At 35.8% G+C, this 23,807-nt stretch overlaps 1 protein-coding gene and 1 non-coding gene across 3 annotated transcripts in view; one reads left to right on the top strand and one right to left on the bottom strand.

Annotated features, from left to right (window-relative positions):
* The window catches only part of filip1l (filamin A interacting protein 1-like), a 60,072-nt gene extending 38,699 nt beyond the window's left edge, over nt 1-21,373 (top strand). The window contains exons 1-2 of one of the 2 annotated variants that reach the window (XM_015395289.1): nt 8,036-8,137; nt 18,140-21,370. In XM_015395289.1, coding sequence (XP_015250775.1) covers nt 18,255-20,966 — 2,712 coding nt within the window. In that variant the 5' untranslated portion in view covers nt 8,036-8,137; nt 18,140-18,254 and the 3' untranslated portion in view covers nt 20,967-21,370. Of the gene's footprint in view, nt 1-8,035; nt 8,138-18,139 lie in introns of those variants that run through there. The other variant, XM_015395288.1, reaches the window with a different exon arrangement.
* trnae-uuc lies at nt 3,857-3,928 on the bottom strand. The gene has a single exon. It is a non-coding gene; the product is annotated as a tRNA-Glu (tRNA).
* Nucleotides 21,374-23,807: the final 2,434 nt, after the last annotated feature.

The raw sequence follows: 23,807 nt of genomic DNA, 5'->3' as shown, positions 1-23,807 counted from the left end.
GGAGAGATATGATCTCTCTTTTTAATTTTCATCAGAACTCTGGCTGCAGCATTTTGGATCAGCTGAAGGCTTTTAACTACAGTTTGTGGACTTCTTGATAGTAAAGAATTACAATAGTCCAGCTTTGAAGTAACAGATGCATGGACTAGTTTCTCAGCATCACCCCTGGACAGGATATTTCTAATTTTTGTAATATTCCGCAGATGAAAGAAGGAAATTCTAGAAAGCTCTTTGATATGGGATTTAAATGACAAGTCCTGATCAAAAATAACACCAGGATTTTGTTACTGTAGTATCCGAGATCAATTTAATCCCAAATGAAGTCCCTGACTAATCAGCTTCTTTTTCAAAGACTCTGGTCCAAAGACTATAACTTCTGTTTCGTCTGCATTCAAGAGCAGAAGGTTAAGAGTACATATCAGTTGTGCCTGATTTTAATGCAAAGTAAATAATCATCATAAAAGTTATGTTGTGTTTAGGAGTATGCACAAAGACATTATGTATATTGTGATGTTTATTATATAATTATTTATGCCTTTTGTATTTAAAGTAAAAATTCTTCCTTAAACTATTGCTTTAGGGAAAGGCATCAGATAATACTATGATATTAAGATTATTTTTCATTCCACTCCCCTTTACCCAGTACTTTAAGTTATTTTTCTTAAATTATGTTTGCTTTTAATTCAATCACAACAAATAAAATAAATGTACTAAAAAAAAAAACTGGTTATAAAGGACTACAATCCAGTAGTGTTCATGATCAGGTCGTAATAATAGTTTACACAAAAAAATAGGAAATAGTTAGTTAAACAGGCGAAGCTGACAAGTTTAATTTTACTTGTTCTAGGACACATGTGAGCATAATTTTCAATGTATGAATAAGCTTCAGCTAAGCTAACAATATCTTGGAGCAGCATTAAAAGACTTTAAACAGATTGTTTTCCGTTTTATTGTCTTCTAATTTTGGAATGTAGCTGTGTAGCAATGCTAGGTTATATGCAATCAGAAACATAAGATCGGGTTATCTTTTATATTAATCCTCCCCCTGATCTGAGCTTTCTCCTACAATGTTTTTTTTTTTTTTTTTGTTAGCATCCTTGGATATGAAACATTGCTGCAACTTATTGTTTCAAGTTTAAAATTTTCATAGAAGCAAGCTATGTAGCAATGTTATATGTTTTTTTATCCATAAACAGAAATATAGTTTATCTAAGTTTTGTAATTTTTTTCTGTAAAGACAGATAAAAACATAACATAATATGTGATTATCCATTTATTGAAATCGTCTTGATCAAAGCTTTAGCTAACAATATTTTTTTGCAAGCGTTCATTAATATGAAAAATTGTTCTCTGCTTTATTGTCCTCAGTTTCTAAAACTTTGCAGGTAGCTCCATATGGATGCTAGGTGATACAGTTAATCTTAATCCTCCTCCTGATGTGAGGTTTCTCCAATATTTTGTTAGCATTATTAAATATGAAAAATTGCTTTTGCTTTACTGTTTCAAGTGTCTAGGTACCATAACAGCTAACCATGTTGCAAGGCAAAACAACTGTTTCTTCCCTTAACAGAGACACCGAGTTTATTTTTAATAATTTTTTTTAAATCAAATTCTTTCCTTTATCAACACTACAGTTGTCAGGTTGGGTGGAAGCTTTGAGGACCCAAATGCAGAGATGAGTTTTCCTGATTTAATTAAGGACTAATGTGGTGATGGTGAGATGAAGCTTCATGAGGCTTTGAACCGTTTGGCCAAATTGCTTCAACGATCCCCACAGTTCATGAGGCTTCATGTGAACATTTCACCACCTACTGGTGGAGTGCATAACAACTGTTAGTAATATAATGTGTGATTTTTTTAAAATAGTTTTTTTCTTGTTTTTTTCCCCATCTTAAGTTCCTTTAAAATGGTTAATGTAAGGTTTGTAAGGTTTTTTGTTTAAAATGTAAGAAAAAAAAATTTACAATGTTTTTCTGCCATTATAGTGAAATAAGTTGAAACAGACAGTGAAAGTGTTTGTGCAAATTGGGCAATGATAAGCCAAATAAAAGGGGTTGGTCAGTTTTATTCAAACATAATTGTTTTTCTGTAGCTTTTGGTTTTAATCAGGTTGGAAGTTACAGACATCCCAAGTTCCAAAAACTAATTTCAAGGAGATGCTTATCCCCATCCCCCCACCCCCCGGAGACAACGGATCCACACCATGCCCCATACATACACACTTAAGGCCAGCAACTTCTCAACAACTGTTTATTAACTAACAGTAATTTCAGTAAAAACGCAAAACAGAAAAGTATCGGTCTTTTATTTTTAATACTTTCAATCTTGTAGCCTTGAACATCGGTTGTGCTTTCTGTTTTTCATGGGACGTCAGCATACAGTGCACCTCGCCACAGTATCATCATTCCTCACCATGGGATGCACAGCTTTAAGTGGCAACTAGGTGACTGCCAGAGAGTAACCCCAAACTTAATTTTTTTTTCTTTGTTAGTTTTTTATACTTTAATAATCCCAGAGGGAATTACTTCTCTTCATTTAACCCATCCCCTTGGTGCTGCCATTGTGTGCGTCCTAGTTCCTGAGCTGAGAACAGGTCATAACCATGCTTTTCCAACAAGGCATGGCAGAGCCTATTTATAATGTCCATTCACCAATAGACTGATTTATATTGCAAAGCTCACTATGTTAAAAAGAAAGAACAACTTAGTGAATAATTGTATTTTGTCTGTTCTTGCCTTTTCATGTAATTCAACATTTCAGCTTAGAGAATGACAAACGGTATGATTTCAGTAACGGAGTAACATTTATTCCACCTAAGGAAAAGCACTACATATGAAGATACATTTAGCAGTTTTTACAAATCCAAGGTGAGTCCTTTCTGCATTTGTGACAGGTATACTTTGTGCAGCGCACACAACGCTCAGTGCTGTGGTTTCTGTTGCAAAGATTGCACAACTGGCCTGCTTATAATAATCATGAAAAAAAAAAAAAATAGAGTTTAGCACATTTTTCCAAAGTAACAGTTGTAGTGTGAACTAGATGAGGTTATCTATGTTTGGAGGCACTACAATGTTCTATAGTATAAATATTGGTTATTATATGCCTATAATAACAAAGAAAAATTTTGCAACTTGCAGACGGAAAATTTTTGGAGCAGCGAGCTCCCCATTGGGTCCAATGTAATTCTCCCAGCGCAATAGAAGACTCGTTTTGAGGAAACTACGGTTGTAGCTCTGTCTGCCTTGCTCTGGTTGTGGAGAGGTGTCTGTTTTGTAGAAAAAATTATTAATCCGGAAGTTGAGTTATTAATCCGGAAAATCTGAATCTGTGAATATATTTCCAACTTTACTGCAGTTTCACGATGCTGTTTGGGTGTCTGCAGCGGAGGAGAGAGAGAGGAGAGATCGCTTGAGTTATATTCCCCCCAAATAAATAATGGTCATTATTGCATAAATGGTCATTGTTGTGTGAATATTGTTGCTTTCTACAGCGTTCCAGCTCATGCAGCTATTTTCATTTTACAGATCAGTTATTGTCTGATCGCTGCGGTGGTGGCTCCACTGAAATCATTGCGGTGTTGGCGACACTAATGACGTATAGCTTGTTATAATTAATTACAAATATGATTTTTCCCCCCTACTCTCAGGTAAAACACTCAAAGAGAGAGACTTGAGCTAAAACTGAAAGAGGTGGATTGTTTCTCCAGCCACAGCGATAATGGGGCATTTACATCTGAAAAGGGATTCATATTCATGGATAATGAAGACTGTTGGGGGGATTCAAGGCTGATGAAAAGTCACTTAAGATTGGGATATCTTGTGCTAACCACTAGGCCAACTCACCCAAAGGAGAAGCATTCCGATACCGGGAGTTGAACCCGGGCCGCCTGGGTGAAAACCAGGAATCCTAACCGCTAGACCATATGGGAAGTTATTGATCTAATGCCATCAGCTCTCTCACAAACAGTCGCCCAGAATGCTGGTTGAACAGGTCATCACTTTGGACAGGTGCAGGATAATTTATCCAACTTGCAGGCATCTGTGATCAACTATCTATATCATGGAGACTTCCGGAACTTCCAGAAGTTATGTTTTTCAACCAATCTTTAGGCTAAACCAACCAATCTAGTGTTTTTACCCAATCTATACATTATTTTTTCAAGGGAAAACTATTAGAAACTAGTCACATTAGCCAAAATACTTGTTAAATATTATCACAACTTTAAAAATCTGAGGTGGACCTCAAACTAGCAACCTCAGGGGTGGAAGTCAATGTCTTACAGCTGACACCACTAGCAACGGTAACTTCTTACAAAAAAAGCAATACTACTTAACACTAACTTTAAAACTGTAACCAGTGGTCTGATCAGATTTTGGTCATTAAATTGTTTAATCTAACCAAAATAGAATAAACCAACTAGATTGGTGGTTTTTCTAACCAATCTATTCTTAGAATATATCTAAACTCTATCCAACTGACAGCCACTCTGATGGGGAACTGAGTAGTGAGGCTGTTTAAATGCCTGTTGAAGTTCTCACAGGGTCTGAACCACTTCCTAAAATGGTCAGGTGTTATCATGGTAAAAAGGCTTTGGATGTCATCAATTGTGCTCCTCCTTTAAATGAATCACACCTCGGCTCATATCATAACATCACAAACTATCAGGCAACTGAGGCAAAAATCCAGTAAAATTCTAAAGTACAGAAAACCAAACTAAATCCATTAAACGTCAAGGAAAATACATGTGGGAAGCAAGAGATCAGGAACCAACAAAACAACAGGAAACCAGCGAGTAGGAACTGCAGAGGTGGTGTATATATGGGAAACAGAACAAAGGATGGGCTAATGAGCTGATAGGGAGCAGATGTGAATAGGACTAGCTAGAAGGGAGCCAAGGGGAATGGAACAGGCACAAGGGGGCAACAGAGAGTAACTAAAGAAATACCAAACTGACAGAAAGGAACTACAGAGATGCATAATAAAAAAGAAACCAGAAATAAACTAAACAGAGGGCAGAACCCTGTCAAGAATAACATTTTGGTAGCATTTCTCCTTTATTAATTATCTCTGCTTCATTGTTTCAATAATTTATTTTGTAGCTAGCTGGACAGCAGTAATAACACTAGTTTGTCATTAAACAGGATGTTACATGGAAAAATTCACAGTATTATTTAATTCAACATGACAACCAAAGCTCACAGCATTTTGTCCCTGTGCTTAAGCGGAAATAAGTGTCTTTATTTTGTGGATTTTCAGTTAAACTATATTTTAACCATAGACCCTCAATTCCTGCTTATATACCTGTGCTTTTAAAAACCAATGTCCGGGTCTACATGTCATGTATCTACAATCCATGTTTCTTTCCAATATTAAAAAAGTCATAATAAGGCAGTTGCACATGTTGAACTGTGGCAGATTTGAAGTCAGAAGTTTATTTGTATTCTCATCTATTTTCCATTGACCATGTGGAAAACTCCTGTGTTGTTTAAACAACAAAAGTTTTAATCATTACAAAACAGATAGCGAGTAGACTTGGATTATGCAAGCCTTTGTTTTCAATAATAGTAACCAAACGCTGCCTGGTTAAGCAGGAACAGACAACAGATGGATAGGATGGGAAATTATATATTTGTACCAAACAAATAATTATATAATTTTGCTCAGTAATAAAAGACAGGAAACAAAGGAGCTGGCTGAAGTTTAGGAAGAAGTGGAGTTGGGCATATAGCCCATTGTGAGTCGTGGCCTCGGTACATGTTGCAATGAGAAGATCCATATTCACTGACTTACAGGAGCCCCCAAGGCCTGAACTTTTTCTGGAAATTCAATACAAATAAAAACAGGAAACACTTAAAAAAAAAAAGTATTTCTTATCCTCAAGCAAAAATAAACAAAATTTTAGACTTACTTAACCTCTTAACATCCACCTCATTTTGGGTAATCCTCGCCTATTTTGCATACCCAAAACGGAAAAGGAAATAACTTAGCACAAATTACATGTGCAATACATTATTTGAAAGCTAACACCGTCTAGTTTCCTAATATATAAATTAAAACTGGGTGACTAGAACACAGACCAACCTGCATCAGTTCAAACATGACTCAAAGTTGTTTATTATTCTCGGAAATGATAGGTCTTTTTCCAACAGCAGTAATAAAGACATTGTTGAGAAAAGGCAGGTTTTATTGTATTATATTTGGTCTACATCATGTCGACCACAAATGCAAAACAATTCAGACCTCTAGCTATAACAGTTCCAGAGCTGTGGGGCTTTGAACTTTTGGTGTTAGCTTGGAGCTGCGCACAATGGCTCCACCTGCTGGTAAAAATTTAAGCGGTCGAATTTTATGCATTCTGAATTGTTAGCCCCACTTAAGGTCCACTTAACCCCCACCGGGTCGCCGGCGACCAGGTGGGGGTTTAAGAGGTTAAAAAATTACCTGTCATGTATAGGACTAAGATTTAGGCCTACTTATTACAGTTCTCATACAAACTAGTTGTTCATGACAGACCCTCCCCAACAGGTGCTGTCATCATTATTCCTACTATTAGCTGCTCATGTTGTGAAGATACCAGTCACAATTGCTAACTTAAAGGTGCAGCTTCTTGATTTCCTTGTTTCCTTACCCTTTAGGGCACTTCTTTTCAGCTACGTTTTCTCTACTTTTCTCCTCTTTTCTTGACGCTTTGTCAAATTTTTTTGGTTTTGCCACTTTCTTCCTGGATCATTTTTGCACACGTGAAGTAAAATTACACTCTTTCTGGTTTAGCAAAAGAATTTTAATCAAAAACATAATTAATGTGTCCAAAAAAGCAACAACTTCATGAGCCATACTACACGTATGGAGAAATTTGCAGGCAACCACTTAGTGTATGTCAAAAATGATTGCATTCTTGTTCAACTCAGTGATGAAGTTTCTTCATCCATGCCTATCTTCAACGATTTTTTAATACTTTTGTATTGAAGATTTTGTTTTCAAGTTCCTTTCTGGCCAAACAGGAGCGCATACATGCCTGAACTTAAAACCTAACTTACAATCTAAGTTTAAAATTACATGATAAAACAAGCCAATGGCACTTTACTGTGCTAATGCGCTGTTACAGGTCCAGTGTATTTTCCTCTTAATGGTAAGTGCATTCCTGCCACTGGGAAGAACATAAGATTGTCCATCCATTTAGAAAGTGTGTACTGGGTCATCCAGCCTGGTTCCATCCATTAAAATTTACTTTTTAATACTATATCCCAATCGTGGAAAGGGGATAACTTTACATGTATACATAATAAAAAAATAATATAAGCTAACAAAACTAGCCACTGTTGTTACGATGCTCGGGGGAATCGCTCTGCCTTCAGCTATGCTATGTCTACAGAAAAACATCATGTTTACCAAGTGAAAATGGGTCTAACCCTACTGTGGTCATTAGATTTTGTGTCTCACTGTGTCAATTTTGCACAGCAATCAGGCTATTCAGAAATCTGTACGAAACAATAAATAAGAAAGCTTATTTTCTCACTATGTAATGTTTGAAATCAATCCAAACTGCTCCAATTAGACCAGCCCTAATAGTAGCTTGCTCAGACTTTAGCATTTTCCAATTGCCCTAATCGGTAAAACTGTACAAGAACACCGCTTTTAATTACATATCCTTGTCCAAATTAATTCATAACTTCACAGAATGATAATTTAGTTCCCTTCTCTTTTGACTCCATTAATGCTTTGATTTGACAGGACCCAGAATAAAACACTGAAACTCTACCCTCTCATCTCTCTTCACCTCCTAGCCTGCCTCCAGAGCACTGAAAGAAAGCCCCGACAGATATTTCACATATGACATACGTCAAGAAATACCTTTCCCTCTCTTTTACAGAAACTTTCAGTTAAACGTTTGTCTCACTCAAGCACGAGCTGCGGCTCCTAAAAGCAAGCACACCCCCTTTTTGTGAGTAGCTGCAGTGCAAAAGCCCCATATAAGGATATGCTGATGATGTAATGGTCTACAGGCAGGGAGCACATATTGTTTGGTCTATCTGTAGGAATGCCCACATTACAGCTACTCAAAGAGTGAGAGCCATAGACGGAGGACGAGTTGAGGGGTCGGCAAGATAATAAACCCATGGTAAAGCTTTAAACCCAGGTAGGCAAAATAAATGCAATTATTTATGTATTCAGGATAACAAATTGAAAAACTTGAAGCAAGCTGATAATCATTATTTTGTTTAAATCCATTAAATTTAGCTTTTGCGTGTAGTTTAAGCAGTGTTTTGGTTGTTTCATGGAAACGTCTTTAATTTCAAGTCTATCGGAAGGATGCCTAACCTCATTCAACTAAAATAGTTAGTTCTAAGACATGAGACCAGTAGCTTTTTAATTATACTAAAATTAAGTTTCCCGAATCTTGATTTAATATAAAATTATTAGCAATGGTAAAAGATTTTTGCAAGTAAATAACCTAATGAAAAGAACATATTTTATTCATTTATATCTTATTTTAAGTTTGGTGAACAAAATACAAATTCCACTGGCAGACAGTTTTATTAACCTGCTCTGATGATGGTGAAATACACTTATACAGAAAGTTGTACTTATTTTTAGATCACTTCTTTCACGGGGCTGTAGAAAATACTAAATGTTAGCAAATGACCACTTATCTGAGGTCTAATATTTCAGTTAAAAGTTTAGGATGTTGCGGTTATAAAAAGAAATGAAAGAAATATGTTTATCCTTTCATTAAAAAAAAGAAAAGCATGAAAGGTTTCAGATTTTTGTGAAGAGTTTTCACACCACTCAGTGTCAAAAGTAGTTTTCTTTTCGTGATTCGTTTCATGTTTTCCCAAAACTTTTTCATCCAACTTAATTCTTGAAAAGGTCAAATTTAGCATTTATATTTAACATGAAAGGTAAAGCGTTTTAATTCTAAACAGTAACCGGATAATCCTGAGAGATTCAAATTACTTAAGTTGGGAAAATGTGTACTATAAAATGTTGGTTTCACCGACAACAACAAAACATTAAATTAAGACAAATGGAGTCTTGTAATTATTATAATCAAAATACATCTTTTGTTTGATTTGTATGAAATACTTTACAGAGTACAGACTGCTAAAACTGAAATCTATATTTCAATTTATCTTGAAACAAATGCAGTTTTTTCTTGTATTGAGCGGATAAGTAAAACAATTTGTCGAAGGCATAAGATCCATTATGTTTAAAATAAGAACTAAAAAGTCTATATTCTTATTTGAAGTGCATAATATATAGTCTCATTTTTACAGCAAAAATACTCATTCCATTGTAAGATTACGTTATTTACCTGCTGAAATTAAGTGCAAATAGACTCACTTTTAGAAATGTTCTCACTAACTCTATTTTTTCATTAATTTTTTATATTTTATTAGCATCCATTTTAAATTAAATAAACATTCTAGAACAATATTTGTGTCACAAACAATACGTCGAGCATTGCTGGTTAAAATACTGACTTTTTAGTTACTAATTTATAAGCAGCCATTTTAATGGTTCTTAAATGGTTTTTTTTTTTTTACACATTTTGGATGAACTGAATTGTTTATTTTTTAACTGACAAGGAATTTTTGGAAATTCAAGAGCTGTATCATTCATTCATGCTCTAATGAATAAATATATAAGGAATATATTTTAGACATTTTGTTTGCCCTCAGGAGGGAACCTTTATATTTGCCTGATTCACAATATGAATCATTATCCCTCTGAAATAGTCACTGCATAAAGCCGTACATACATGACCTAACCAGTTGTGGTGAAACATGCAGGGCAGATTTAGGCAATAAGCTGAGCCACAGTTTCCAGTCCTTTGGCGAGGGAATCCTGTTGGTTAGACCTGCTGCTGCAGGCTGGATGCTCCTTTTTTCCCTTTTATGATAGGATCTAATGTTGAGCTAACAGGAGGGGGAAATTTAATATCTTTAAAGAAAAGCAAGAAACAGTCTAGTTGAAGCCACAAACCCATCAAATCACACCATGAAAATTATTTGTCCTTGACATTTTTAAAACCCACGGTGGCTGTCAGGTTTTTTATTTTTACAGAGCTGAAAATCAACAGAGTTGTTAGTAAGGAGTTGTACTATGCTCTATGTTACGATTTAAATATGAGAGGAACTCTGTTTAACTGCTTTGGGCTTCACAGGTCAGACGCTCGTTGCATATTCTAGTCCAAGGGTCAGTAATCTTTACAATCCAGAGTACCATTACACTTTTCACATCATAAGAAATGTCTGGAGCCCCAGAAACTTTGAACATTTGCAGTCAAGAGCCCAATTTTTTGTTAATAAACCTTCATAAAGATCATAGGGTAACAAACATTTTCTTGTATGGAATGTTACCGGTACATTTTTATTTAGAATTTTAAATCTATTTTTAAAACCATGTGCTTGGGAAGTACGATATTTCTATTATATTCATATAATAGAATCCATTTCCTTTTTGGGCTAAACTCACGAGAACCCAGTTATACTCATGTTTGGGCTCTGCCATTCTGGGATAAAGTTTGAAGTTAGAATGTCTCAGGTTATTCTGAGCTATCTCTTTAATTATGCTGCTTTAGGCTTAGACTGCTAGAAGACATAGAAACTACTTTTATTCATTCTGTTTCATTCTATCTCTATTCTCTAGTAGTTCTTCCTCTAACTTTATTTCCTCCTTGCTTGAACTTTCATTATAGTAGCACCATCTGGCCAGGTTTTGATAATTTTTTTTTTTAATTTATAATCCACAAAACACACCCCACCACCTTTATTTAGGAAAAATAACTTCATTAATGTCCAAAAATGACATTGACAGGATTAGTATCTGGCTAAAAACGTATAAAGAAAAAAACGATCAGTAGCAACTCCTGCCCTCCTTTGGGACAAAAGCCTTTCTGCTTCTATTTTGAAACAATGACATCACCACCATAACAGCAGGGACTGAGATAAGAGGTTGAGTAAATAGTGATTACAGGCAAGTTTACCCCAGAGATGTGTTTGTTTTAGAGTATCCTTAGCAACCCCATGTTTGCGTATATGAGGTCTGTTTAAAAAGCAGCATTTTTAGCACTTTTCTCTCTGAGCAAGGAGGGTGCAAATTGCACGGTGGTTTATGATCACAGCAATATATGAACACAACAAACTGAAGTTACCATAAAGAAACACTTTCTAAAAATATCAGAAAAATGGAAAACTCCACTTTCGGACATTTAAAGAAAATTTCTAAGACTTGATTGAGTAAAATGTAAAAATTAAAGGCCTACACAAGCATTCCTAAACTTTCTCTTGTATCTGCAGTTGTATGGCATAATCCTTAACAGTTTAAAATGTGATGCAAGAAGAAGTTAGAAAATTATTCTTTTAGTAAAATTGTTGATTACTAATTTATAGCAAATTCATATTTTAAATGTTCAAGGTGACATATTGACTGAATTTTCTCAACCAAAATGTTGTAGGGAATCTTTTTAGGTTAAAATATTTCTAGGTTGTAATCTTTTAATATAATAAATAATACAGAAAATTAGCAAAAAGGAAAAAAAAATTGCAAATGCACCAATCTTAACCAGAGTCACTGAATAGGCAGTTACATTGTTATACTACAATACCTACTTTATAAATATATTTTTGTATAAATTAGTTTTTCATTGTATTTTAAATAAGAAAATTGTGTTTGTATCTTCTTCTATAATAGAGGGTCCAAATATTTAGCCATCTGACACACAAAATAGAGCCAGAATGGAACCCGGACCCAACGAATTGCTTTAACAATAAGTTTTTTTTTTTCCTAAGTGGTACATTCATATCTTTAAAACATAAATATGCCTCATCAGTAATATTTTAATTGTTTATTTTAATATTTGCAGAGGATCTCAAGACCCCATTCTTGATCTAGAAGCAGCTAGTAGCTAGAAAACCCCAACTTTGGGAGTTACTTTTAAAGAAGGGAGAGAAAAAGTATGAATACAGCAGCTTTACAAAGGAAGAACTGACTGAATATACAGAAGCTTCCAAAAGTATTTGTATAGGAGTGAAACTATAGTTAATAATTCTGGGCACATAATAAATAGTCATATCAGCATTTTAATTTAAAACACATTTATGTAAACTGTTGGCCAAACTTGAAGCTTTAATGAGTGAAGATTAAATACCATAAGATTCCATGTTTCCATAAGATTATGGTCTCTATCCTACACCTGTGTGGAACTGTTTGTTGTTGTTGTTTCTTTGCGGTCATCCGCAACTTTTGTCACTTCGAGAGAGGAACAAACCAGAGAAAGTCATCTCCCCTTGACAGGATACTTTTCGGGAAAGCCTGTTTAGACATTTCTGTTTTCTTCCTGTTTAACAAAGCATCTTTAGTCTAAAAGCTGTTCTCTTCAAGAGTAAAATTTTGACTTCATATCCAGCAGTCATCTCTTGAATCAACTGGCAACGTAATAAAAACAGTACTGAACTTAAAATAAAAGAATTAACTAACAGTTTTTTGGAAAATGGTTATAAATGTCTATGTAGCTGTAAACATGTGTTTATTCTAAGGTGACCAGATTTCTGAAATCCAATCTGGGGACATTTCTAGCACATAGATAAAAAGAAGTATGTAACATAAAAATTCATTTAGAAAAACGGGACAGTGATCCCTTTATTTATTTTTCCATATTTATTAAAATTTAAACCCAAAAATCTATTGTGAAATCCAGGGATGTGCCTCTCCATACTGCTAGTATTTTCTAAGATTAATAAAATGAATCAATCAGCAGTGTTTATTGGTCTTCTCTGTCTTCTTCCCTCTCCATCTTCTTTTCTTTCTAGCTCTCTTCTGACTTTTGCCTGCTCTCTGTTTAACTCTTTTTAAGCAGATTTTTCTTCCTTCACTTTAACTGACCTATCCATCAATGTTCCAATTTTCCTCTGCTCTCATTTAATCTTCTTTCTATCAGTCTTATAATCTTCTTCCTCTGCTCTTCTATCAATCCAGCATTAATCTAAAACAGAGACATAATACAATCAAAATCCTTTCCAAACAACAGTATGTACAACATGAATACTTACAATTTAACAGTTAAAGCAAGATTCCTGTTTCACACACCAGATGAAGCAACAAAATGTGTGACCCATCATGCATTGTGACCCAAGGAGGCGCTACATGTATTTAACCATAAACTTCTTTAGGTTTAGATATGAATCCAGTAAAGTGACTTTAGGGTCAGTAGATAACAGACTTGTGAGGAGACTCCATTACAGCAGACACTTTGGTCATAGTATATGATGGGTCATAACACCGGTATAATCTGATCATACATATTATGATTATGATGATGATTATCACTATTGTTATTATTATTTTATCTGATTAGATACTGAAAAGGCTAATCACTACAATATTTGGATCGACAAGTTAAAACATACATAAAAAAATTAATGTTCTACAGGTGGTTATCTCTTCTTCCATCATTCTCAGATCATGCAGATCTTGTCTCCTTTAGTTTTCCTGTTACTGCCTCATATTTTTTATGATGAGGAACGTTCATATATCCAAACTGATTAGTAGATAATTGGATGCAAGCCTGGAAGTCTGTGCTCATAAATCACAACCATAAAACAGCAAAACAACTTATAACCCTACTTACAATAACTAAATATCTGAAACTATAAACTAAAGGCCATCAATGGATTCTAAAAACATCTTAAGGCGAACCGTTGTTGATACCTTTCAAACCACCATACCAGATTTGCATCTTACAAGGAGTTTTAAATCATTCTGTTTATTTTCATCTGAGTCTATTTTGGGTCTCTTCATCTTTAGCAAAACAAAAGCCCTTTTTTTTATAAAGCTAGGCACAAACAAAACATTTATTACAATGATTAGCCCAAACCAAATCAAATGAACCAATTAACAGGCTAACTATAACACAAGGCAGCACCCCATTAGCTGCAACCAGTTGTGATAATAACCTTTTTACTTCTTTCTCATCTGTCTTAAAAGTGGTGCCCTCTGCTTCTCATCTATACATTAACACCTGCCAATCAGCTAAAAGGCAAGGCAAATTTATTTGTATAGCACAATTCAGTACAAAGACAATGCAAAGTGCTTTACATGATTAAAATACAGGAAGATAAAACAGAAACAAAGCACATAGGAAAAATAAATAAATAAATACATTTTTTTTTTTAATTTAAAAAATAAAACAGCGTTTTCTGTGTGCAACATGCTCAAGCGCTGTTTCTGCCTTAATAACAGTCTACACACAACATTTTCCCCGTTATTTATAAAACTGTAAAATCTGACATTTCCGATAAAGGGACTGTCAACAATTTCCGGGAACAGTCCCCATTTTGGACCACCTTTCCCCAGAAATTGGGGACGTCTGGTCACCAATTTTTTTCAAACTTATTCTATTTGAGCTAAGCTCATACCAAATTATACATTTTCATGACTGTGCTAATTTAAGTTATTTAGCGAACAGTAATGTATGCATAAAATTTTCAAAATTACTTGTAAGACTGCTTGAGTATATTTAGTAATATAAGAGTATTTATCATGCATGTGCTCTTTTTGCAGGATTTTGATTAAATATGCAACACTATGCATTAAGGGCTAAAAAGATGACAAGTTATTCTTATATTTAAAATAACATTTTACTAGATGTTATTTCCGGGCTGCACAATGGTAGTGTGGTAGCACTGGTGGCTTGCAGCAGTTCCTGGCCCGGGGTCTTTCTGCATGGAGTTTGCATGTTCTCCCTGAGCATGTGTGGGTTCTCTCCAGGTACTCCGGCTTCCTCCCACAGCCCAAAACCATGACGTTACATTAATTGGTTTCTCTCAGTTGTCTTAGGCGTGAGTGTGTGTGTGCTTGGCTATGTGTCTTTGTGTTGCACTGCGCCAGACTGTCAACCTGCACAGGGTGTAGCTGCATCTATGTATGTATGTATGTATGTATGTATGTATGTATGTATGTATGTATGTATGTATGTATGTATGTATGTATGTATGTATGTAAGTATGTAAGTAAACTGAGGTATCCATCTGTCCATATGTTAATTTAATCCCAACCTTTCTTGTTGTTATTTTCTCATTTGGTTGTCTTGTTTAAGACACATGACACTGCAGTGCTTATAAAAGACCCACATTGCTGACGTCATGTATCACAGACCTTTTTAGGAGGTTTTCGTTTAAACTCTGTAGAGCAGGGGGAATTCCGGTAATTTTAAGGAGGAAAAAAAGGGAAAGAAACAGGGAGGGTGGCAGTGGCGGGGCATGCTCTAGAGGAACCCCTCAATTATTGGGTTGTTCCATGCCAGGGGGGTTATCGTTGTTAAAATGCCTGGCAGCGGATCCCCTTAGGGGATATATGAGCCATGCGGCAGCAGCCCTGACCAAGGTTACATGCTGCGGCTCCAACAGACATCACACATTGAGCATTGAGAACTAAACTATCAGATAAAGTTGCTTATGCTACGTTTTAAACAACAGAAGATTTCTCCTTGTTTCCTTGCAACTTTTACTAAGATCGCTCTAATTTTTACTTTACCTTGTTCTTAAATTTACCCATACTCACAAGTAAACTCTAAACTGTTTTTATTATTACAAACAGCTCAACTTTCTTCTGGTTTTTATATCTATTAGTGATTTGAGTCATTTGACCTGGATTTCTAAGTCTCCTATGCTTCTACATTCAATTTTCCCACCAAACCTATCTGACCTCATGCTGCTAAAGTCTTTAAAAATATTACCTATGCTCTATATAACTTTACAGCTTGTGGAACCACCTTCAGCAGCAGTAACGCTTAGGCCCCATCCTCATCCAGATTATATTAGGTGTGCCTTATAGGTATTTTGCCATCTAGGCTTTGTATCAAAGAGATGCAGCCCTTTTTGAAACCAAATAAATAATTTTTGACAGGTAAGTAGAGTAACTTAAATTTGACTCAAGTAAGAGAACTACTTTATTCATTTATTTTAATTCATTAATTTTAATTTGAGTGAATTAGAAAACAGGTTCCCAAACATGACTCAGGTAAGTGTAAAAGAGTTATTGGTAATATGGCTACGGAGGCACTGAGTGGGATAATAACACTTTATTTAATGTTCAAGTTATGAAATCAGACAGACTATTATTTTCACTTTGTGATACTATATATAGCACGTATGTTAGGATGGTATAGACTGAATTCTGTTCTATTGTTGTTGCAAGTTAAAAAGAAACATTTTGCAAAAAAAAAAAATAATAATTCAAACCAGACATTAAATTTCAAATTTTATGTTTTAAACTTGTATTTTAAGTGGAAAAAAATGTGTGGCAGTAACTTTCCTGTTTTCAGAAAAGTAGTTTTTTTTGTTTGAAGTTTGGCAAAAACATAAATTACACAAAATTACATTTAATATTTATAAATGGTGTTTATCAAGTATCTGTTCTTGAGATGAGTTTCTTAAACTGGATTCTTTTCAAATTGCATTTCACAGATTTCATACCGTTTACCTTCGGGGGCGGGCTTTTCTTTGCAGTGAGGAGCGTAAACGCATTCCTATTGGTCTGCATCTGCGTTAACAACAAAGCTGTACTGGTGCATGTCCATGTCGGGAGTGATGGTTTGGATTACGCTTGAAGTGAAGAGAATGTGATCTATGAAAAAATCTAAGAAAACACCAGAGTTTCTTTTAAAACCATTTTCTGATTAAAACTTTTTTCAAAGCTTAATTTCTGAATCCCATTCAACCAAATTTTCCATTTATGTTCTTTTATGGCAAATATAATGGAGCAAAATTCACAACATTCAAATGAAATTTCTTTTTGTATACACTTGTGTTCAAAATGACAAATAAAATCTGTCTAAGTGGACATAATTAATTCCTAAGCTGCCGATGAAAACATACTGTGTTCATCTCCGTGTGGACTATGCCTTAGTTATAACTTTCTGTACGAATTTATCAGGCTTTTAGCTTGTTATCCGGGACTTCAGACTGACTGTACAACATTGCTTTGGCTCCATAAGGTTTCCAAAGTTTCCACAATATTTCTTTAGGTTGAAGATCTGAACCTTGAATATTTAACTGCAGGCTGTTGAAGATTTGTTGCTCTGTTTGGGATTATTTTCATATCGATGTTGGACAGATGACTTGACTTCAATTCTTTATATTAAAAATCAAATCCCGGTAAACCAGAACTGCTGATGTGTCTAGTTGTTTGAATGTGAGCTTTACTTCAGTTTTTCCCCAGTACTTTGTTCCACTACATTTTTGCTTGTTCATTGTCATTTATTTTAGCATTGAAATTTGAACTGAAGCCTTAAAATCTGTGATGGAGCGCTTGATCTTTGCACTTTTAGCATTAGCTTGGCATAAATATATATATATATATATATAAAAGCACAAATTCTCATTACTAATGTCTTTTCACCTTGAAAAATAATCAGCTAATGAAGCAATTTTGTTTATTATACCCCAAAAGATTCAGTAAAATTTGTTGATGTAATGCAAAGATATTAACATTTAACATAATAAGAAGAAATAAATATACCTAAAAACATGCCACTATGCATCCAGGAAAATAGCAGGAAGTCCACTACCAATAAATTCTACAGACAAAATTTATTTGTCCAATGCCTGTTATGCTTAAAGAGATTAAGAAGAAAGATCATTATGCATTGAGATGATAATCTTGAGATCAGTCCCTTATTTTTAATTATTTCAACATCTCTTCTTGTTTTTAAACCTGTTCATGTCTATAACCTGTTTACCTGTTTATATCTGTCCTTAAAACAGTTAGATAAAGAAGCAGCAACACAATGTGATGTCTTAGAGTGTACCTTAAGGTTGCTAAATTTCATTTTAAATCCAGTGGAGAAAGCAAAAGTGGCCCGTTTTGTTTATCACAGCAGTACTTGAAACATGTTAAATATTACTGTTTCTATTTCACAATGACATAACATCTTAAATGTCTGCTGTTTTATGATGTATGAAATTTCAAATGAAATTTGCTCTTCAGTCAAAGTCAACAATGGAGTAAAGAGTTTTTGATGTCTTAGGAAAAAGGGCCAAAGGGTATAGGCAAAGTTGTGAAGCTGAGTCACACCAGCAAAGTTTGTGATCAGCTACTTCTGAATTCTCTTTAAACGGAATCTTTTCTCTTTTTACAGGCTAAAGCTGTTAATTGAACAGGAAAAGGCCTATCAAGAAAGAAAAGACCAAGAAAACGACAAAAAGGTTGCAAGTCTGAAGGAAGAGCTCACAAAACTCAAGTCTTTTGCATTGATGGTTGTGGATGAACAGCAGCGCCTCACTGAACAGCTGAATCAGAAGGCAGTCAAGGTCCAAGAGCTCAGCACGGGCTTTGCACAAGCTCAGGAAGAACTGAGTCTAGCTAATGCTCGTCTGCAGGAAGAGGAGCAAAAGGTCAGTCGTTTAGAGACTGAGTTACATGACCAAGCAAGTCAACATTATCAGGAACAGGAAGCAATGACTGCCAAACTGACCAGTGAAGATGCTCAAAACAGGCATCTGCGCCAGAAACTGTCAGCACTCAGCCGGCAGCTCGATGAGCTGGGGGAGACCAACAAGACCCTCAGAAGGGCCGAAGAAGAGCTGCAGGAACTGAGGGACAAAATTAGCAGAGGCGAGTGTGGAAACTCAAGTCTCATGTCGGAACTTGAGGAGTTACAAAAACGAGTTCTGGAGATGGAGGGGAAGGACGAGGAGTTGATCAGAATGGAGGACCAGTGCAGAGACCTCAACAAGAAACTGGAGAAAGAGACCAAACAGAGCCGGTGCTTGAAAGCTGAAGTTGATCAACTGAATCACAGAATTACAGAATTAGAGAAACTAGAGGATGCTTTTAGTAAAAGCAAACAAGAATGCATTTCCCTGAAGAGTAACTTGGAAAAGGAGAGGACTGTGTCAAAGGTTTTGAGCAGCGAACTGGAAATATTGAAGGTTAGAGTCAAAGAATTGGAGGGTGCAGAAGGCAAGATGGTCAAGACTGAGCAGATACTAAAAGAGGAGCTGTCCAAACTAAAGACTCTGACAGTTATGCTGGTAGATGAGAGAAAAGCAATGGCAGAAAAGCTAAAACAAATGGAGAACAAAGTACAAAACAGTACTGGCAAGCTTCAAGCCGAGCAGGACAGGGTTACATCGGTCACAGAGAAGCTAATAGAGGAAAGCAAAAGGGCATTAAAATCAAAGGCAGAGCTAGAGGAGAAAATGTGCTTTGCAACAAAGGAAAGTGATGACTTAAAGGCCAAACTAAGAGCTGAGGAAGAGAGGAATAAAGATCTGGAGTCTAAAATCAACATGATGAAGAAACGGTTGCAGTCACTTGAGACAATTGAGAGGGAATATCTACGAAGCAAAGCAAAAGAGGAGCAACTTAAAACACCTCTCACTAATCGCTTCCAGCAAGAAGACAACAAAATCAAAGATCTGACACAGGAGGTTGAACGCCTTAGACGTAAGTTAAAGGATATGAAAGTGGTAGAGGGGGACTCCTCAAAAACACCCGAGTATGAAACACTGGAAAAAAGGTTCACCAATGAACAACAAAGAGCCAAATCCCTGATGGAGGAGCTTGAGGTATCCAGAAAAGAGCTTTCCATGTACCAACTGGCAGAAAAGAAAGAGTGCAATCAAGAGCATGTTCTTTATAAACGCTTGAAGGAGGAGGAAGCAAAGTCTAGCCATCTGTCCAGAGAAGTGGCAGCTTTGAAGGAGAAGATTCATGAGTACATGGGAACAGAAGAGTCTATTTGCCGCATGAAAACTGACCATTCTACTCTGCAAAGAAAGCTAACCCAGCAAGAGGTCAGAAACAAAGAACTGGCCCGAGAAATGGAGACGCTAACTCGAGAGCTGGAGAGATACAGGCGCTTTAGTAAAAGTCTTCGCCCAGGCATGAATGGAAGGCGGTTTTCAGACCTTCATGTTTCTACGAAGGAGGTTCAGACTGAGCCGCTTGAGCTCATGTCCCCCAACAGTAAGACTACTGTACCCCTGGAACGAGCAGTGGTCAACGGGAAGCTGTACGACGAAAGCGCCCCTGATGATGACGCAAACTACAGCAATGAACTACAGCTCGCCAAGTATAGCCCTTCGCTCATCAACAACGTCAACAACCTGAACAACAATATGAGACGAGGCCAATTCTTCAAAACGAAAGACAGCACTCATCAGGTGAATGGCAAAATGCAGCCACGGCATAACAGCAACCATGTCCAAGCTGGAGACTTGGTGTTGACCCATAGTCCTGGGCAGCCGCTGCATATAAAAGTTACCCCTGACCACGGACAGAACACAGCAACTCTAGAGATCACCAGTCCAACCACAGAAACACCTCAGTCATTCACCAGCACCGCTGTCATACCCACAAGTGGAGGTCCCCCCAAGCAGAGAATTACCATCATTCAGAATGCCTCGATTTCCCCTACTGCAAAATCCATTTCTCCGACAACTAAATCAAAGCGTTCCTCAATCTCAGATGAATCATGCTCCCCAGATAGAGTACTATCACCTTTCACCATGGCTACATACTCTAGAGCAATGACCCCAGACTCATGCGGCTCTGTAACCCCAGACCGAGCCATGTCACCCATACAAATTGTATCCGTGACAACAGGTGTGCAGGATCGCTCCCTCTCGACAGAGCCTGCAGAGGTCGGGCACGCTGTCTTCCGTGTCACCCCTGAGAGACAGAGCAGCTGGCAGGTACAAAGGTCCAACAGCTCGGGGCCAAACGTCATCACCACCGAGGATAACAAAATCCACATTCACTTAGGAAGTCCGTTCATTCAGAGTATCAGCACTCCTTCGCAAGCGCCTGGAGCCTTGGAAAAAATGACTCAGGTTACTGCAAACTCCAGCACTCCAGTTGCCAAAGGCAACAGTAAAATTACAAGTAGCATCATGATTAAGCCCACATCTACCCCAATCCAAAGACCATCACAGATTACAGTAAGTAATGCTTACCAGTGACCCAACAGTCCCTGAACCCTCCATCCCATCCCTAGTTTGGAATCATAGTATCTTTGGCTCTAACAACTCTTAGAACCATGTCTGTTTTATTCATCTAATAGTCTAAACAGTTGGTTGTTGGACTTTTTATTTGGTTTGTTTTGTGCTGTGTGATAAAAAAAAAAAATAACCAAATGCATGAACACAGTAAAGACACCAGGTTCTAACTCATGTGCACTTACTGTATTGTACTCAATGGCCCATTTGCCATGTAGTCTGATTCACACTGATGTATCGTGCCAGTTTTTATTCACCATATTTTCACAAACTCCATTTTGTCTGAGCTGTTTTGATTTTATTTTGAATAATTAAAGTGTGAGAATAAGATTTTTGTTTTAGTTTGTCATCCATGCTTGCTGATTTTTATTCATTCAATAAATCCAGCATGTTTTAAGAGTGTTTCATTCAAGAAAAAGACTGAAGGGGATTATATACAAATTGAAACTTGCTGCGTGATTTTTACCGCATGTTAACAGGATAAAAATCCATTGTCTTTATTCAAAACTTCCTGTGAATCTATTGAACTCTTTCACAGGCATAGATAAAGCACTCTGGGATTCTCACATATTTTCTTTTGCTTGACCTAAAATCATAGGCTGATGTCATAGTTTCTTCCTAGAATCTATGGCCCAGAAACCCAGTGACTAAAAATGAAAAGCAGGGGGGATGTTAACTTGGGAGTTCTCTGCCATGACTAAATGGAAACTCAGCTTTAAACCTTTGGACCTTAACATAGTGTCCCATAAACGGGGCAGTGGAACCAAATCCTTGCTTGTCCCAAAAATAGCTTTAGGAAGCAAAAGTAACATTATGGAGTGAATTTTTTCCCATTTATTCTTGTGGAAACCAAAGAACACAATTTATATAATTAACACATTTTGTAAATAAAATAAAAAGAAATTAAAAATACATATTGTAAATGGAAATCTTAAGCTTTGTAAATTGGAATAAAAATAATAATGCAATTAATGCATAAAACTCAGTCTGAGAAAAGTGAAATAAAAAAACACACACACACACACACACACACACACACACACACACACATGAGTAGGTAAGTGAGATACGTTGCCACACACACATGTGTATATATATATATATATATATATNTTTATAAAAATCTATCATAACAAAAATGCTATATCAGCATGAATTACTTTTTAACCCCTGGATGTAATTTGGACAACTTTATATATATATATATATATATATTTACATTTTTTTATGAAAATAAACTTACTTAAAGTTACATATCTGTCTGGGCTGCATCTTTTTGGTCTTCTCTTGAAACAAATGAACCAAACTCACTCCATAATTATAGATGTGTTAAAACAAAGGCTTTTCAAGCTGTTTTTATGTTGTAGTACACTTGAAAGTTCTTCTACAGAAATCCACTACAGAGGAAATTAAAAGTATTCACATATAGCCGATAGTGATGCTGCAGAACTGTTGCTCACTTCCATTTGGACCTTAATTGTTCTGAGTTAAAGAAGTAAAAGCTAATTGCAGTGCCTAATAAATATAAAATCTTTTTCCAGCCTTCATTTTAACAGCTTAGAAGAATCAAAAAGTGAATACATTCTTTTTTAAAAGTGGCTTAGATTCCTACTGACAAAAGTATTAATGTGATAAGAGAATAAATTTTACATTTCTATATTAAATTAATATATCCCAATAATTATAATAAAATATCAGCTGATTATTGCAATACAAAAAATGTATATCTAAGTAGGTCCATTTTTCTTAAAATAAGTGCATTTTTTCTTAAATTAAGTAGGTAAGTGAGATACAATGCCAATGAATGAACAAGACAATTTATATTTGAAATAAAAAACAAATACACTTTTTATTCCAAATCCATCATATCTAATTCTTTTATTTTAAGTATAACACTGCTTGTTCAATTAGTAGGTTATCTTATTTGCCTCCTCAAACAATATGCTTATTTTTAAAATGTCATGTGTATTTTTAGAGTTTTTCCATTGCATATTACCAAAACATTTTAAAGGTTATTACTGCAGGCACCGTATTAAGGTAGTATAATACGAAAGCCAATTCTTGGTAGTAGTGACTCTTTTTATGCATTCTGCTGTGTAAAAATCAGATATATTATATTCGTCATTGTATTCAAGGTTACATACTATACTAAAAACTATGATGAATGCAGTTGATTACATCTAAGAGTCAAGATAAATAGTTTTAGCACAAGTGGATCAAAAACTGCAAATGAGATTGTTCTGGTGTTATTTTAGATTTATATTGAAAATTTATAGAGGTAATTTTAAATTTAATTCTAGAGCAAATGGCCAATTTTCCTATTTATAGATATATCAAATCCTCTACCTTTCATTTTTATTTGACATTAATAAGCTTGCAGTTAAGATGTATTTTTTGATTCATGTACAGAAAAAGGAAAGATAATATTGAGGAATTATTGAAGAGACATCAGATTCCTTTTTTGGGTAATTGACCTGCCAATCAGCAGTCAGTCACTGAGCATCGAACTGCCCCTAAAATGAGATCTGCTTAAAAGAAGATCTGGTGCTGGGTGCTTCTTCCACAAGGTAGCATTTAGTTTTTAGACAAATTCTCACTATGTTTGAACATATTTGTCCCCAGCACTCTTTACTTTTTCTTCACTCTTTTATAGTGAGCTGGTTAATAACCCATTCCATCTGTTTAATTTTCTTGCCCTGGAAATCCTGTCTTGTCAAGTGAGTCATCTGTACAGCTTACAAAAGCCATTCCATGAGTATGCATTACTCTAGATGGGTGGGGGGGGGGGGGGGGGGGGGGGGGGGG

This window comes from Cyprinodon variegatus, unplaced genomic scaffold (assembly GCF_000732505.1).
Source record: "Cyprinodon variegatus isolate N-32 unplaced genomic scaffold, C_variegatus-1.0 Scaffold734, whole genome shotgun sequence".
In the NCBI taxonomy this organism is placed as follows: Eukaryota; Metazoa; Chordata; class Actinopteri; order Cyprinodontiformes; family Cyprinodontidae; genus Cyprinodon; species Cyprinodon variegatus.
The sequence above is the reverse complement of the archived record's forward strand: the minus strand, read 5'-3'. Positions and strand labels throughout refer to the sequence as shown.